General features: G+C 50.2%; 1 protein-coding gene across 4 annotated transcripts; it reads right to left on the reverse strand.

Moving 5' to 3' along the window:
• Positions 1-1,802: 1,802 nt before the first annotated feature.
• Positions 1,803-15,879, reverse strand: CDC20 (cell division cycle 20). 4 transcript variants are annotated; one of them, XM_084636897.1, is made up of 11 exons: positions 15,791-15,879; positions 14,717-14,955; positions 12,863-13,008; positions 11,924-12,020; positions 10,929-11,057; positions 8,968-9,164; positions 4,082-4,176; positions 3,293-3,524; positions 2,896-3,021; positions 2,471-2,588; positions 1,803-2,060 (listed from the first exon to the last, which is right to left on the reverse strand). In XM_084636897.1, exons 2-11 carry the CDS (start codon positions 14,937-14,939, stop codon positions 1,888-1,890), a joined length of 1,536 nt encoding a protein of 511 aa, XP_084493023.1. In that variant the 5' UTR covers positions 14,940-14,955; positions 15,791-15,879; the 3' UTR covers positions 1,803-1,887. The 4 variants fall into 4 exon arrangements, with proteins under 4 accessions (XP_084493023.1, XP_084493021.1, XP_084493022.1 ...); XM_084636895.1 differs by having other exon boundaries at positions 15,765-15,873; XM_084636896.1 differs by having other exon boundaries at positions 15,756-15,851.
• Between the last annotated feature and the right edge of the window lie 1,785 nt (positions 15,880-17,664).

Genomic DNA, 17,664 nt, shown 5'->3' on the forward strand with positions numbered 1-17,664 from the left:
TGCTAGAAAATTGCAAAATGCCCCTATAGACAGCCAGGGTGTGCCTATACCTTGAATTGTGTGTCCTGTTTTCATCACCCTGTCTCAAAAACAGTACAGGGGACTTGAAAACGTTCAGAGCCTGCCAACAAAAATGGAGTGGCTTCCATACGAGGTGAGCCCAAAAACAATTTAGGGAAGGTCAGTTTAGAAAAGATGATTAAGGGCAGGATAGGGTAGAGGTCTAGAAAATCATGAATGGGATGAAAAACCCAACGTGAATAGAGAAGGGTTGTGTATCCTTTTGCACAATACAAGAACTGGGGGCATGTGGGAGTGGAGGGTCATCTGATGAAATTAACAGGCATCAGATTTAATATAAGTGTGCAGAAATACTTTTTCACACAGTGCACAGTAAACTGTGGAACCCACTGCCAGGGGATGTTGTGATGACCAAACATATAACAGTTCAAAAAACTACATAAAATCGTAGAGGATAAGACCATCAATGGCCATTAGCTAAAATCATCAAGGATGTAATCCCATGCTCAGGGTTTCTCCCGTCCCCTGTACCAGATGGGCAAAACAAGGTTGGCTGTCTCTCCAAAAGGGTTATGGTGCAACTACTCCCCCCTGAAGCTCTGGGACTGGCCTCAGTGGGAGAGAGGTTACTGGCCTAGTGGGACCATTGGTCTGACCCAGCATGGCAGTTCTTACAGCCTTAATACAATTCCTTGAACTGTTAGAAAATCGTCCAGTCTTGATTTAAAAATTTGTCAGTGATAGACTCCACCTTGGTAAATTGTTCTAATGGTTAATTACCCTCACTGTCAAAAATGTATCATAGAATATCAGGGTTGGAAGGGACCTCAGGAGGTCATCTAGTCCAATCCCCTGCTCAAAGCAGGACCAATCCCCAACTAAAGAAGGAGGGAGGCACCTTGGGGGAAGAGGCAAGGCAGGTGTGGGGCCTCAGGGGAAGAGGCAGCAAGGAGTGGGGAGCTTGGTTGCTGGTGGGTGTGGAGCACCTGATAATTTTTCCCCGGGAGGTCTCCAGCCCCAGAGCACCCATGGAGTCGACGCCTATGGCTCCCTCCCAGGGGCCTAGCTGCCCCACAGGCTCTTGGTTGGCTGCCCCCCCCCCACTCTCTTCTCCATAAAGTGCAGGGGAAGCCACCTGGGGCTTTTCACCTCCCCATTCCCTGCTGGGAGTGTGGGAAAGCCACCTGGGGCTCCCCCCTCCATCATTCCCCTCCCAGTTTGACACCAGGCCATTGATAACTACTCTCAGTACAATCTTTCACCCAGTTGTGCACCCACCTTATAGTAATTTCATCTAGACCAACAAATTCCTCCCTGCTGGTCAGAACTGAGTCTAACCCAGCTGTCCCACGGTTACTTCCCCCACCCTAAGAAAGCAGTTGTCCCCAACATGTTCCCAGCACTTATTGCACATTGGTTGCTGATGATAGGGTGGTCAAGTGCCTGGTTTTTGACCAGAAAGTCCAGTTAAAAATGGAACCTGACATTGTCCGGTCAGATCTACTGACCAGACACCCAAAGTCTAGTTACTGCAGGTAGGGAGGCACTGGGTCATCACCCTCACCAGTATAGAGCTGTGTAGCCAGTATAGAAGGGATTTGGTTAGGAGGGTTCTTCCCAGACTGGGAAGGGCTCCAGACAGGTAGCCTAGCTCCTTGGTTAACCACTTCCCTTATTCCTATGGCTGGCTGACTTTGGATGGCTGGCTGCCAGGGTTGTATTTGGCTCCTAAGAGGTCTGATCCCAAGACAAGCCAGGGACACTTATTCCATCAGACTCTATAAAAGCAGACTAAGATATTTATTGACATTTAAAATACTGTACAAAATGCAGCCCCATCTCTCTTGCCAGTGGCATCTCCCATGCTCACCGGATGCCCTGGTGAATGATGCTGCTCTTGGCACTGCCTGCCTTCTCCTTCTTCTTTACTGGATCCATCTCAAAGCAGCGCCAAAGCCGCAATGTTTCATCAGCAGCTGCAGATGCCACTATTGAGCCATCTGGGCTCATGGTCAGGTTCAGGACTCTGGCTGTGTGACCTGTGGAAGGAGGAGCTGCCTATCAGGGCTCTGCTCACATCCCTCACCAATATCAGTCCTTTTCAGCCACTCATGCCCAGTCAAGTAAGTTCAGTCTGCTCTCCCCCATAAACAGACTCCATCCCACACAGCTGATGCTGAGGTGGACCTGGGCAGCTCTGGAAGGCTGAACAGAGGAACTCAAAGGAGACCTGACCCCTCAAAACCCTCTAGGATGGAGCCTCTTCCCAGCAGGACATGCCTTGCTGCCATTGACCCATCTCACTAGCACACTGATGCTGCTCTCACAAAGACTGGAGAGTGACTTTACTTTCAGGATCTGTCTGCACGCAGCCAAGCCCTTTCCCACTGCCCTGGATCCCAGCCCTCTCAGCTGCTCCTGGACTGCACAGCAAAGGATGTAGACCTACCTTTCAACTCTGCAACCTTGGCCATGGTAGGATATTTCCACACCACCAGTTGATTATGCGCAAAGCCATGACCAGAAATGAACTCCTTGTAGTTTGACGACCAAAGGATGGAACATACCTATAGGGAGGCAGTTTGTTACACTGGCAGGTCACAGACCAGCAGCAAGAGGTCACTGACCAGGTGTAGAGTAGTTTGGGGACCAGCTCCTTACCTCCCAAAAGAGCCCGCAAAGAAGGGGCACAGACACTGCAGTAGTACCCAACATCCACCCCCATCCAGAGACAAGAAACCACCTCCACAGCATCCCCCATGTTCTTCTGGGGAGTATCCCAGGCCCTGGCCCTCAGGTTCCATCCCTTGGCAGCACTTACGTTGCTCACTGTGCCAAAGCGCAGTCTTGGACAGAGTCAGTGCTGAAGCTCACCTGGGAGTGGGCATCTACTGCGTTGAGGCAGGTGCCTGAACACACATTCCAGATCCTGATGTGTCTGTCGCTTGTCCCACCGCCTGTGGCCAGGACATTTGATTGCCATGGGCACCAGGCCACAGCCTATGAGAGAGGCACCAGTCATAAGACATGCAAGAACAGCTTGTTCCCCACTGCCCTTATAGGTCAGGCCAAGCCACGCCACAGCAGTTCTGCCATCCATGCATGAGAGCAGCACTGGCAAGCAGATTCTTTGTATGTCCCAGGAGAAGCCCCTCTCCAACAGATGGAAACTCTGCCAGTGCACTGACAAAGGAAAGTAGAACCGAGCAGCTGCTGCATCACTCTGTGCCCTGTGCACACCAAACAAGTCTCACACAAGCCACCCACTCACCTTGACAGCACCCTGGTGCTGAGTGAAGGTCTGCACAGGAGCAAAGTCACCACTGTCCCCTTGGGCACATGGCCAGACATTCACCAGGTTGTCATTGCCTCCACTGGCCAGGTAGCGGCCATCAGGTGACCACTTGAGCCCACACACCTCCTGTGTGTGGCCAGCAAGTGTGGCCACGTGGTGCTCAGCAACCCGGACATCATGATGATGGATGTGACCGGTCCTCGCCCCACTGCAGAGGGAAGTTTTGAGTCAGGGTGGTATTGTGCTTGTGAGCTATACACCACTGCCCCAAGGGGCTCCCACTACAGAGTGTCTGGACAGGGATTTCAGCAAGGGCCGCTATTCAATGATGCTGTAATCTTGGTGTCACCTGCTACTGGAGACAGCTGAACACAGCAGCAGGGACTGCATTGCAGAGACTCATACAGAGGTTATGGAGAATGGAGGGCCCTCCCACTGCCCCTACATTCAGGGGCTTAAATCCAGCCCCTTCTAACCAGACGTGTTGACACATTCAGGTCCCTCCCCCAAGCTGGGCCAGACACCAGGGAGGAGTTGTAGCAGCCCAAGGCAGAAATGGGCTGTTCACCAGGACCTCACTCACTTTCTATTGGCATCTGGGGAATCTGTGCCCTGGTTATGCTGAAGTGGGTCCATGCAGAACTGCACTGCTGGCTTTGTGAACAGATCACTGAACACATGCAGAGTCAATTTGGTTTTTTCCAGCTGTTCATCTAGAGCAGGGGGCTCAAAGCCTGTTTTGCCATGCCTTGGTCATGTCCTTACCTGGAAAGAATGTAGCTGTTCCAGCTCAATGACCCTACACGGGAAGAATGGCTGATCATATTTCGGAGCCGTTTCTGTTGCTGTATGTCCCACAACTGCAAAGAGACATTAAGAGCAGTCATTTATCTTAATTGTGTAAGGAGATGAGAATAGAGCCCTTGTCACATTGGTGCATACCTTGGCTGTCAAATCCTGGATCCCTTTGCTTGAAGGCTATGGCGTTTAAACCTCTCAGTACACTAGGCTATGGGGGAGCCATCCAAAGAATTTTATACCCAATGCCCATGAGACAGCTGAAAACACTAGATATATATTAGGGACCTTCACAATTAATTATCAAGTGTTAACAATCCAGTGCCATCTTCACAGAACCCACTAGAAGGCATTGCCCAGAGAGTTTGAAGTTTGGACAATTGTGTTATTAAACAATAATATAATACCATTTATTTAAATATTTTGGATTGTTTTCTACATTTTCAAATACATTGATTTCAATTACAGCATAGAATTGAAGGTGTACAGTGCTCACTTCATATTTTTTATTACAAATATTTGCATGGTAAAAACCAGAAGAAATAGTACAGTATCTCCTTGCTTAACATTGTAGTTAAGTTACTGAAAAATGCTACTTCAATTCTTATGGGGAAATTGGATTCACTTTTTGCTTAATGACTGGGGGAAGGTTCCGGGGGGAAAATATATATATATAAAAAAATAATCACACACACAGCAATGATTAATGTGAAGCTTGGTTGAGGTGGTGAAGTCAGAGGGTGGAGACAGTGGGATATTTCCTGGGGAATGCCTTACTGATAAATAATGAACTAGCACTCAGCTGAGCCCTCAAGGATTAACACGTTGTTAAATGTAGCCTCACACTCTACAAGGCAGCACAAATGGAGGGAGGGGAGACAGGATGGCAGAGAGACACACACACACACACTGTGTGTGTGTGATGCGCATCGCCCCTTTAAGTACACTGACCCCACTCAGTACACTGCCTTTTGAAGTAGCTCAGCAAGTTGAGACAGCAGCTACTGCCAGAAGCTCCCTCTGTCCTGACCCCTGTCACGTTCCACCCCGCTCTATGGAGATGGAGTAAGCAGGGGATACCCTGACATTAGCACCCCTCTTCCCCTCCCCCATCCTGCCCTGCACAGCAAGCAGGAGCCAGGAGCAACACATAGCAGTGGGGGGAAGGACAGCTGAACTGCTGGCAATTGCTAGCCTGCCGGGTGGCTGGTGCACAGGGAACTTAAGGGAGCGGGGAGCTGATGGGGGGCTGCTGGTCCACCCTGGTTCCAAGCCCCCACCAGCTACCTCCAACAGACTGCTCTTTCTGCAAGCAGTAGACAAAGTAGGGGGCTGCCAAACAACTTTATAAGAGAGCATTGTGCAACTTTAAATGAGCATGTTCTCTAATTGATCAGCAACGAAACGTTAACCAAGAGGATGTTCAGTGAGGAGTTACTGTATTTTTCAATTCACGTAATACAAGTACTGTAGTGCAATCTCTATCATAAAAGTTGAACTTACAAATGTAGAATGCTGTACAAAAAAATAACTGCATTAAAAATAAAACAATGTAAAACTTTAGAAGCTACAAGCCCACTCAGCCCTACTTCAGCCAGTCAAGTTTAGCTACAATTTGCAGGAGATAATGCTGCCCGTTTCTTGTTTACAATGTCATCTGAAAGTGAGAACAGGCCTTTGCATGGCACTGTTGCAGCCAGCGTCACAAGGTATTTATGTGCCAGGTGTGCTAAACATTCATATGCCCCTTTGTGCTTCAACCACCATTCCAGAGGACATAAGTCCATGCTGATGACAGGTTCTGCTCAATAATAATCCAAAGCAGAGCGGACCGATGCATGTTCATTTGCATCATCTGAGTCAGATGCCAACAGAAGGTTGATTTTATTTTTTGGTGGTTTGGGTTCTGTAGATTCTGCATCTGAATGTTGCTCTTAAGACTTCTGAAAGCATGCTCCACACCTCATCCCTCTCAGATTTTGGATGGCACTTCAGATTCTTAAACCTTTAGTCGAGTGCTGTAGCTATTTTTAGAAATCTCACATTGGTACCTTCTTTGCATTTTCTCAAATCTGCTGTGCAAGTGTTCTTTAAATGAACATGTACTGGGTCAACATGAAATACATGGCAGAATGAGAGTAAAACAGAACATACAATTCTCCCTCAAAGAGTTCAGTCACAAATTTAATTAATGCTTTTTTTTTTTTTTAACTGATCATCATCAGCATGGAAGCATGTCCTCTGGAATGGTGGCTGAAACATGAAGGGGCATATGAATATTTAGCATATTTGGCATGTAGATACTTTGCAGTGCTGGCTACAACAGTGCCATGTGAATGCCTGTTCTCACTTTCAGGTGACATTGTCAATAAGAAGCAGGCAGCATTATCTCCTGTAAATGTAAACAAACTTGGTCTGTCTTAGTAATTGGCTGAACAAGAAGTAGGACAGAGTGGACTTGTAAGCGCTAAAGTTTTACATTGTTACATAACTGCACTCAAAAACAAAACAAAAAGATATAATTGTAAGTTGCACTTTCACGATAAAGGTTGCACAATGGTACTTGAATGAGGTGAATTGAAAAATACTATTTCTTGTGTTTATCATTTTTACAGTGCAAATATTCGTAATCAAAATATAAAGTGAGCACTGTACACTTTGTGTTCTGTGTTGTAATAGAATATATTTGAAAAGGTAGAAAAACATCCAAAATATTTAATAAATTTCAATTGGTGTCCTATTGTTTGACAGTGCGATTCATCACGTGCGTTACCTGCCATTAATCGACAGCCCTACTTCTATTGTCTCCCCCTCGTCTCCTCCTTTCCAGGCTGAACAGTCCCAGTCTTTTTAATTTCTCCTCAGGCAGAAGCTGTTCCAGACCCCTCATCATTTTTGTTGCCCTTCTCTCTACTTTTTCAACTTCTGATACACCTTTTTTAAGATGGAGACACCAGAACTGTATGTAATATTTAAGGTATGGGCCTATCATGGATTTACGTAGTGGCATATTTTCTGTCTTATTATCTATCCCTTTTCCTAATGATGCCTAACACTTAGCCTTTTTGATTGCTGTTGCACATTGAGCAGATGTTTTCAGAGAATTATCCATGATATCTAGGAATCTATTATGATGCCAAGATCTTTCATGAGTGATAACAGCTAATTTAGATCCCATCATTTTGTATGCATAGTTGGGATGATGTTTTCCAATGGGAATTACTTGAAATTCAGTGTTGATAAATGCAATCTGCCATTTTCTTGGTCACCCAGTTGTGTGAGATCCTTTTGTAACTTCGCAGTCTGCTTTGGACTTAACTATCCTAAGTAATTTAGAATCATCTGCAAGCTTTGCCACTTCACTCTCTCTCTCTGTTCCCAGATCATTTATGAATATGTTGAACAGCACAGATCCCAGTATAGATCTTTGGGGGACTCTGCTGTGTACCTCTCTCAACTGAGAGAGCTGACCACTTATTTCTACCCTTTGTTTCCTATCTTTTAAGGAGTTACTGATCCAAGAGAGGACCTTCCCTCTTATCTCATGACTCCTTACTTTGCTAAAGACCCCTTGGTGAGTGACTTGTCAAAGGTTTTTGAAAGTACAAGTACACTATATCCACTGCATCACACCAGTCCACATGTTTGACCCACTCAAACAATTAATGGATTGGTGAGGCATGGTTTCCCTTTGCAAAAGCCACGTTGACCGGGTGTCGGATAATTCTGCTTTAGTTTCAACCAGTTTGTCTAGTACTGAAGTTAGGACTACTGGCCTGTAATTGCCAAGATCACCTCTGGAGACCTTTTTGAAAAAAAAAATCAGCATTACATTAGCTATCCTCCAGTCATCTATTACAGAAACTGATTTAAATGATGGTTACATATCACAGTTGTTAGTTTTGCCATTTTGTATTTGAGTTCCTCCAGAACTCTTGGGCAAATAGCATCTGGTCCTGCTGACTTATTACTGTTTAATTTATCAGTTTGTTCCAAAACCTCTATTGAACCCACAATCTGGAACAGTTCCTCAGATTTGTCACCTAAAAAGAATGGCTCCGGTGTGAGAATCTCCCTCACATCCTCTGCAGTGAAGACTGATGCAAAGAATTCATTTAGCTTCTCTGGAATGGCCTCATCTTCCTTGAATGCTTTTAGCATCTCGATCATCCAGTGGCCCTACTGATTGCTTCAGAAGTAGAAACACTCAATTTTTGTTGTTAGTCTGTCTTTTGCTAGTTGCTCTTCAAATTCTACTGTGGCCAACATAATTGGTACTTTTACACTTGACTTGCCAAAGTTTCTTTGTGTTTTCCTCAGTGGGATTTGACTTCCAAATTTTAAAGGAAGTCTTTTGGTCTCTGAATGCCTTTTACACTCTGTTTAGCCATGGTGGTGTTTTTTGGTCCTCTGACCTTTTTTTTTTTAGTTTGGGGTACACATGTAGCAAGCTTCTATTATGGTGTTTTTAACGTTTCCATGCAGCTTGCGGGCATTTCACTCGTCACTGTTACTTTTAATTTCTGTTTAAGGAGCTTCCTCATTTTCGTGAGGTTCTTTTTGGATTTTTAAATTCAATCGTTGGGAAGGGGAGGGGGGCTGGTATTTTCCCCTCTTCAAGGATGTTAAGTTTATTACATTACAGTTGCTATGACCAAGTGGTTCAGCTATATTCACCTTTTGGACCAGATCCTATGTACTACTTAGAACTAAATAAAGAATTGCTTCCCCCCTTGTGGGTTCCAGGACTAGTTACTCAAAGAAGCAGTTGTTAATGGCATCAACAACGGTCCCGGGGCAGGAGCCTCTATTTAAAAGACTCTTCCCTCCCTGTACTGTGGGATTCCTCTCACCTGGACCTCAGCATTGCTAGTGCCGACAGCAAGGTAGTTTCCTTCTTTGATCCAGGACACTGATGAGATGTAGTCATCTGGCTGCTCCAACTGCAGCAGCTGGATGATCTCGCCAGAGGAGTAATTCCACAGATACACAGAGTTATCCAGAGCCACAGCCAGGAAGTTCTGGGAACTCCAGTCAATGAGGTTCAGATCTAAGATCAGAAGACACACCAGAGGTCACACATATGCCCGTTGCTCATTACAATACCCCAGGGAAGTCCTGCCTGCAGCCTGGCTCAGCACCATGGCAAGAGTCGTGTCCCCCCCGCCGCTTCTTCACCCCCAATACTGATGGACCAGGAACTCCCACCTACACCAGATTTCCATAGTGCCACAGGTGTGCATGGCCCTCTACAGGTAGGGGATTGGCCTTGTAGCATGTTGGAATCCTAGCTAACAGGATCAGCGCACTGAAGCTTTTCATTCCAGTCCAGTTGCATGAAGCTCTGAACTCCCTTTCCTATAAGGTTAGATACAGACACTATCCAGCAAGCCACCCAGTGTCAGCCTGTGTGTTAGTGTGCCCTAAGAGTGCCAATGACACAGCAGTGACCAAGCTGAGAGAAGGCTCCATTGTTCCTCTAGGACCAAACTGCTGAGCCAAGGAAGGGAGCTGCCCTGTCTTGGCTGAGAACAGGCACTTTCTGCTATTTTTACCCCATCCACCTTGCTCCTAGGTGGAGCTACCATCTCACTAAAGCAGCTGATTTAGGGTAGGGGGATTGATGACTGAACCCAAGCCCCCTCATTCCTATAGGGAATTTTTGGCATCCCCTCTGTTAGAGAGGAACCCAGCCTCCACGGCACAATGAAGGAAACGGCAGCCATAAAAGCACACATTTCCCCACCTATCTTTGGCCTTCTGAATGAGGTGCAACAGAAAGTGGTAAAAGCCACCACAGTCCCAACAGGCTGAGGCACGAAACAAGCTGCCAGTGTGATTTCCCAAGGGGATAATCAGAGGCCTGAGAGTAGAAACAACTTGTCCTGAAGTGGAAGTGCAGCCAGACAGGAGCATTCAGAGTCAGGGTAATAAGGAGAGCAGAGTCAGTGCCAGCAAGAGGAGTATAGGGGAAAGAGGCACTTTCAGTTATCAGGAGATGGGGACCAGAGCCACCCACTCACAAAGGAAGCGCAGAAGTTAATTACAATTGAAAACGGCCGGTACTGAACCCTTTTTAAGCCTGACTTTTGAGTTCCTCTTCAAGAAGAGCAAGGGACTTGCCCCTTCTGCTCAACAGCTTCCAAGTTTAAACATATAAGCCAGCAGATCTAGATGAGAGAGACTGAGACACTAATGGATTTGCTGAAGAACTCCTTTGGGAGTACACACAAGGTTCTGCAGTCACAGAACCAAGGGAGAAGCACCATCCAAACAAGAGCAATCCCAGGGTTCTGCAGTCACAGAACCAAGGGAGAGGCACCATCCAAACAAGAGCAATCCCAGCAGTAAGTGCCCGCTCAGGCTAATTTCGGTCCCTAGCAGAACAAGTCTTAGGACAGACTTCCAGAGGGGAATGGCCTGCAAGTTACGAGGAGTCTGAGGTCAGAGAAAAAAGAACCTGCTAGACAAAGCGAAGAACAGAGTGGGTGAAAAGAAGAAGGTGTGAACAAGACCAGGATCCTATGGAGAGACTTTCAAAATCTTACTTAGAATTAGCTACAATGGGACACTCATATGGACTGACAAATGGACTGGAAGATAGCCAACCAGGGACACCAAGTGACAGCATTGAGTTGGAGATAAGAATTCTTGCAATATCTTTGATACTACGTCTGATCTTGTTTAACCTCTTCATGCAGGGTGAAGAAGCAGCAGGTAGCACCCTTGTGCCCTCTATAAATGTCACAGCACAGCAAATACTAGTATGGACAGGAATACAAGGGCCCTGCACATAGCAGCAGAACCCGCTTACAGTAGTCGTTACGGATCTCTGGCGCATCCAGGATCCGGTCTGGCATGGAGGGAATGTATCTGCCATTCTTCCTGCTGGACCCAGGTGTTGTTTTCTGGCTGTAGAGCACTTTCAGGTTATTCTGGTAACCTGTAAGCCAGAGAGACAGCAATGGTTACTCACTAGATAGTTTCTTCCAACTCATCCTGGCAAACTTGTGGCTCACCTAGGCACAGGGAGTCTTCCACTGAAGGCAAAGACAAGCCTTAAAAGGGAGATGCACTTGCTTCAGGCCAGCAGAGCAAGCTGTGGTGTTATGACACCTGCCCACTAGGAGACTGAGCTGATGAGTCTCATCCAATGAAGTGAGCTGTAGCTCACGAAAGCTTATGCTCAAATAAATTGGTTAGTCTGTAAGGTGCCACAAGTACTCCTTTTCTTTTTGCGAATACAGACTAACACGGCTGCTACTCTGAAACTCCTTTTATGCAACCTATCGAGCCACCTTCAGATGGCAGCCACTTTACCTGCTGAAACCAGATTCAAATTGGTGGGCTTGGGAAATTTCACTTTTCCCCAATCCCCTGTTAATTAACAGTTCAACTGAAGCATGACTTAAACCAAGGATAGTATGGGGTGGGTGGGGGCTACTCACTATTCTACTGCAGCCTTTCCTTGAAGGAGCTTTGGGCCAAAAGCAAATTTTTAGGGAGGATTTGCTGTTTGCAGTGTCAATCACTGACTTGTGCAGCTACTGCTCAGCTTAGACTTGAGAGGTTTGCAGTGGCCAGGATGCCAGTAAGCCATTGATCACAAAGGGAAGCTATTAAGGAACTTATGGTGTTCCAGAGCTCAGTTGGGTACACAGCTACTTGCACACATCCCATTGCTTGGGGTGGGAGAGTACACAGGATACCAGTCAGGGTTCTGTTATGCACCCCTCCTTTGAGGAAAAAGGAGCTCTTCTTCCCTTCCAGCACAGAGGTGCTTTCAGATCACCCCCAAACCCTGCATACCTTCTGGGGCATTTTGAGGCTTCCCACTAAGCCGGAGGATCTTTGCTTCTTCCACATCAAACCCATTCAGATTCAGCGCCCAAGCCTTCTGTTGCTCCTGTAGATAAGATATACAGATCCTCTCAGGCAAACTTGAGTCTTCCTACCACATTCAGAGGGAATACGGGTAAAACAGGAATGTAGCTCAACAGCTCAGTGGCCCCATGGCCCCAGCTGTGCCATCAGCTTAAGGTAGTTGCCTCTGCTCCAGATGGTATGCTGCTTTGCTTGGAGAACCAGCTGCATGCAAGCCAGTTCTCCAGGCTGCCCCTAGTTCACTTGAAAAGCTATCCTCTGTTTGGCCAGTTTTGTAGTGTACCAGCTATCCCCAAATTGGCCCTTTTTTGCATCCCTTTCCCAGTGTGGAAATATGGCCACAAGGGACTGGCTTTGTACAACTGCTTCATGACTTGCCTATCTGGAGAAGTCATTCCAGAATAATATAGGCCGTGACTCTACAGTGCCATAGCTACTGCTAAATAGCTTATTCCACAACAAGTTCTGGGGAATTTCCTTATGCAACCAAGTCCAAGCTTTGAGCCTGGAATAGCCAGCTCTGTGTGGGCAAATCTCATTAGCCTTCCAGAAGTTTTGCATTCAGACCTGCCAGATGCAGCGCAGGCTAGCCAAGGGTCCCAAGGCATTATATAATACAAAACAAAAAGCACACACTGCCCTCACTCTTTGTGCCTAGGGGGCCACAACCCAAGTCTCCTGCAATAACTTTGTGCAGCTTTACCCATTCCAGCCACCACTTTTCATGCCTCACTCCATAAAGAGGAGTGCTGCAGATGCGAGCACCACACCAATTGCTCATCGTGCAGCAGTGTGAATACGCCGAAGTTTGCTTCTCAGGAGAAGATTAGGAGAGACTGGCTGTTAGGAGAATGCGTTGCTCACCTTCTTGGTAGGTGTATCCTCAGAAGAATCATTCTCTTTGGTCAAGAGGAAGCTAGCAACCTCCATCTGCATGGCACTGCGGTTGGGAATGTAGCGGTCCCTGCCTGCCTTGGTCGGTGTGCTCTGGATTTTGGATCCTGATTTACCTGTGTTGTATACAGAAGAGAGCCATTCCATCTGCAGTTAGTTGAAGCAAACTGCCCAGCAAAGGCCAAGATAGACAATATTTGCCTCAAAGGCCCTCAGGCACTGCTGGCTGACCACCATGTTTTCCAGGTGTTGGTGTTTTGCCAGCCTGGAGGCTCTAGTGCAGCCACACAAACAAATCCCAGGATCTTGACTGGATGGGAAGAGGCTGATGCAGTAGATAACCAGCTGCCTCCAATCCAATGATCATGTGCTGCTGTCCTCTCTGAACCTCAGCACATCTTAGAAGGGCCTGGGTCCCAGCTTAACTTCATTAAGAGACACTCTGAACTCCAAAGCAATGGCTTCAACAGCAGGCAACATCACTCATAGCTCCAGGAAGAACCTCAACTTGTTTCAAAGACTCGCCATTCAACCTATACATACCTCTCAGTCCTCTCCAGGTGCAGCCAAACAGAGATTCCTCTAGAGAGGGACCAAGGACAGACTGGTGGCACTGTCATGTAGAAGGTCACCAGTATCCACTGTGCAGAGCTCAGCAACACCAGAGCCCAGTCACTGTGACTGCAGCCACTTACAGACCCCAGAGCCAGGAGTCTTTACATAGTAATTCAAAATGTTGGATCAGACAATAAGATCCACCTACCTCAGTGTCCTCTCTAACAGGGCCAGTTCAAGATGCAGCGGAGAAAGGTGTAACCACCCCCAAGTGGCAGATGTGCCTCATATAGGTTCTGTCCATCTCTAATAGAGATTGGCTTAAACTCTGACATGCAAAGTTTAAAATAGCCCTTCTAGAATTTGTCAATAATGTTAACTCTGAATATTCTTGATATCCATAAAAATGTCCATTCCTTTCTGAATTGCGTCAAGTCCTTGGCCTCTGATTTCCTGTGGCAGCGGGGGGGGGGGGGGGGCACAGAGGAACATTCAGGGGGACACAGCTGGGGCCCAGGCCAGCACCCACAGAGGGTGGGGAGGGAGTGCCCCTTCGTTCTGCTCCTGGCCCCAGCCTCAGCCCCCTTACCCCGTACATCCCCCCCCCCCAAGCTGTGGCCCGCTCCCAGGCCCAGATATTGGGGGGAGGGCACATACAGGGATAAGGGAGGGGGCATGAGGTAAACAGTTTGGGGACCACTGCATTAGAATATTCCTCTATTATTCACCATCCCATTCCTAACCATTTTTTTTTTTTTGAAACCACAGCTGCACACTTAGAGCTGCCTTGGTGTTGCCAAGCTCCCTTTCTTGGGTTGACAGTTAATTTAGAGCCCATCAGGTATATATGAGGAGTTTAAGTTTCTCCCTTCAACGTGCAACATAGGAATCCATTTGCCATCGTGCTGCCCATTCACACAACTTCTTCAAGTCTCTCGGAAGTGCTTCACAGTTCTCTCCAGTCCAGACTATCCTCGTAGCTGTGCCATCTGCATACCGGGCTACCGCACTGCTCACCCCCTTTCCAGATCAGTAGTAAACATATCAAGCCACAAGGAGAACTAACTAACCCTACCCTGTTTCCTCTTTGCCGGTTTTCGATCCCTGACAGTACTCCCTCAGCCCACGGTGACTTCGCTTCGCCTGCCGAAGGAGTGGCCTGAGCTAGGCCGCTGGTGCCCTGCTTCCCGCACAGCGGGCCGGCCGACGCAGGGCTACCTCTGCTCACCCGCCGGCACTCCCGGGGCGCCGGCCGCAGCTCTGACTCACCGGGGGTTTTGGAGGGGGTTTTGCTGGTGCTGTGGGGCCGGTTGGCTGGTTTCATGGGGGAGAGGCCAGTGCTGCCGGCGCTGGCAGGGCTGGGCCCGGGGCCAGCAACGGAGACGCTGCTCTCCTTGGCCTTGCGCTGCCATCGCGCCAGCGGGGCGTTGGGGATCGGGGCGTCCAGCTTCAGCAGAGCGTGCACGTCGCTCTCGAACACAAACTGCGCCATGGCGGGGGGGAGCGGCCTGGGCGGGGAGAAAGAGGGCGACAGGTGAGTCACAGACCGACCAGCCCCAGCCCCGGCACCCCCCGGCACCCCGCGGGCGGGCGGACACGGACACGGACACGGGGACACGCACACACGGACACACACACGCGGACGGACGCGCACACACGACAGGTGAGTCACAGAGCGACCAGCCCCACCCCCGGCACCCCCCGGCACCCCGCGGGCGGGCGGACACGGACACGGGGACACGCACACACGGACACACACACGCGGACGGACGCGCACACACGACAGGTGAGTCACAGACCGACCAGCCCCACCCCCGGCACCCCGCGGGCGGGCGGACACGGACACGGACACGGGGACACGCACACACGGACACACACACGCGGACGGACGCGCACACACGACAGGTGAGTCACAGACCGACCAGCCCCACCCCCGGCACCCCGCGGGCGGGCGGACACGGACACGGACACGGGGACACGCACACACGGACACACACACGCGGACGGACGCGCACACACGACAGGTGAGTCACAGACCGACCAGCCCCACCCCCGGCACCCCCCGGGCGGGCGGACACGGACACGGGGACACGGACACGCGGACGGACGCGCACACACGACAGGTGAGTCACAGAGCGACCAGCCCCACCCCCGGCACCCCCCGACACCCCGCGGGCGGGCGGACACGGGGACGGGGACACGGGGACACGGACACGGACACACACACGGCGCCCCCCCCCGTCGCCGTCGCCGCCGCCGCCCCCCTGGGCAGACCAGAGACCGGCCCGCGGCGGGGCCGGGCGTTCACCGCACAGACCGGCGCGGGGCACTCCGGGGACGCACCACCGGGGACAGCGGGACGCCTCGCTCTCGTTCCCTCAGTCAATCTCCGCTCTCGGAGCGCCGCCCCCTCGCGCCGCTTAAACCTGGCGCCCCAAGCCCCCATTGGCCACTTCAAACCCAACTGCCGCCAGCACCATGGCGACACGACCCAACCCCCTGTCCCGATTGGCCCGCACGGACTCGGGGCGGGGCTTAGCCCTGAGACGACGCTGGCCTCGTCAGTCTCGTGAGACTTGGGCTTGACCTCTGACCCGAGCCGCGGTCTAGTGACCTCTGACCTGGGCTGCTGATTGGCTGGAAGCGCCTGCCGGGGGGCCGGTGTTGGCCGGCCGGGCGCCGGGAGCCTGCCGGGGCCGAGGCCGGGTCGCAGCCGGCGCCTCGTCCTGCCCCGCCCCGGGCGCCGCCCCGCCTGCCAGGGCCGAGTGGGAGCGGGGACGCGGCGCGGCGGGTTCGGCCCATTTTTGAATGGGAGGAAGAAGTCGAGGGACCCTCCTGAGCGCGCCGCTGGCCCGGAACCGCCGGCTCCTCTCCCGGCTCCCGGCGCCCAGCCCCCCGGCAACCGGCCCCGCGGCCCCCGGCCTACCGCCCTGGGCTCGGGCCCCCCGCCGCGCGGCCCCCCCCCGGCCCCCCCCGCCGCGCGGCCCCCCCGTGAGCTCGGGGCCGCGCCGCGCCGGTCGCACCTGGGCAGCACTTTACCCCTGTGTCGCCGCCTGAGGAGGCACCTCGGTGCCCAGCTCTTCCGGGGAGCTTGGAGAAAGAACCGCACCAGAGAGGGAAGTTAGGTGCCCATGGGAATTAGGCACGTTTGAAAACCCTGCCCATCGACAGGCTTAGGTGCCCAGATGGCTTTGAGAATCCGGGTGGGAGGCTTTACCTACACCACAAAAGTATAAATTAATTTCAAAATTGATTTAGCAAAACAGGTGCAATCCACCAATGTAGACACAGTTAAACTGGTTTAACTGTTGTTAAGTTTTGGAATGGTTTCTGTCCCCATGGATGGTGGCATACAAGCTCAAGGGAGACTCCAAAGAACATAAATGAGAAATCCTGGCACAATGGTCCCAGACAGCCCAAGGCAAGGCCAGAGAAACGGCCTTCAATAGCCGCAGCAGCAGCAGCAATTCATGTCAGTTTGCCTGAGAGAAGGAGACCGCAGCCCTCAGGCACTAGCTTTGTACAAGTAATACATGGTAATAAAATAGAAAAGGACAGACAGCCCCATTTTCTTGTCTGAAAATCATTTCTGAAACCTTTGTTACCCAAGAATATTTATTTCTCCCTCTTGAGTGTGGGATACATGCAGAAGCAGTTAGGTAGCTGTGTTGGGAACAGTGGTGTGTCCGGCCAGAGAGCAGAGTGTGCATGCACGGTGCTCTCTGCAGTGTAGCTGGGTGACGTGGGGAGGTGGCAGCCTCCCCCTGCTATCTATACCTTTGGACCCACAGTTCACCTATCCCATCCATGAGGCTAGGTGACTGGCATGCCCTCAGAGCAAGACTCCCCTGCCACTAGCAGCTGATGCTGAAAACAGCAATCAGGACTGTGTTCTGCCTGCTCTGCTATCCATAAAGGTGCTATAGGATTTTAAACTGGTCCTGTTGGTTATTACTGAGGCCTGGGGGCAATGACTGCACTGTGCGCCTTGCGATGATTCACGTGAGGGAGCTAGAGGGTAACTCATTACTAAGCCCATTACAAGGAGGGTTTCAGTTAGCCTAGTTAGAAGGGCAGCAGGGGGGAGCAGGAAGACCTGTAAGGCTGGGAGCTCCCCACCCCTTCAGTAAAGAACATAGGATTGGAAGGGACCAGCTGGGTCATCATGTCCAGTCCCATGCTCATCTGCTGTGTGCAACCCCTTCATATCATCCCAT

This window comes from Lepidochelys olivacea, assembly GCF_965140295.1.
Source record: "Lepidochelys olivacea isolate rLepOli2 genome assembly, chromosome: 8".
NCBI classification, from domain to species: Eukaryota; Metazoa; Chordata; order Testudines; family Cheloniidae; genus Lepidochelys; species Lepidochelys olivacea.

Coding starts and splice junctions, on each gene's coding strand:
- CDC20 (XM_084636897.1), bottom strand. CDS start 14,939: ATGGCGCAGTTTGTGTTCGAGAGCGACGTGCACGCTCTGCTGAAGCTG. Junction 12,021..12,862: donor AGGATACACCTACCAAGAAG/GTGAGCAACGCA, acceptor TCTTATCTACAG/GAGCAACAGAAGGCTTGGGC. Junction 4,177..8,967: donor CTAGCAATGCTGAGGTCCAG/GTGAGAGGAATC, acceptor GTCTCTTTGCAG/TTGTGGGACATACAGCAACA.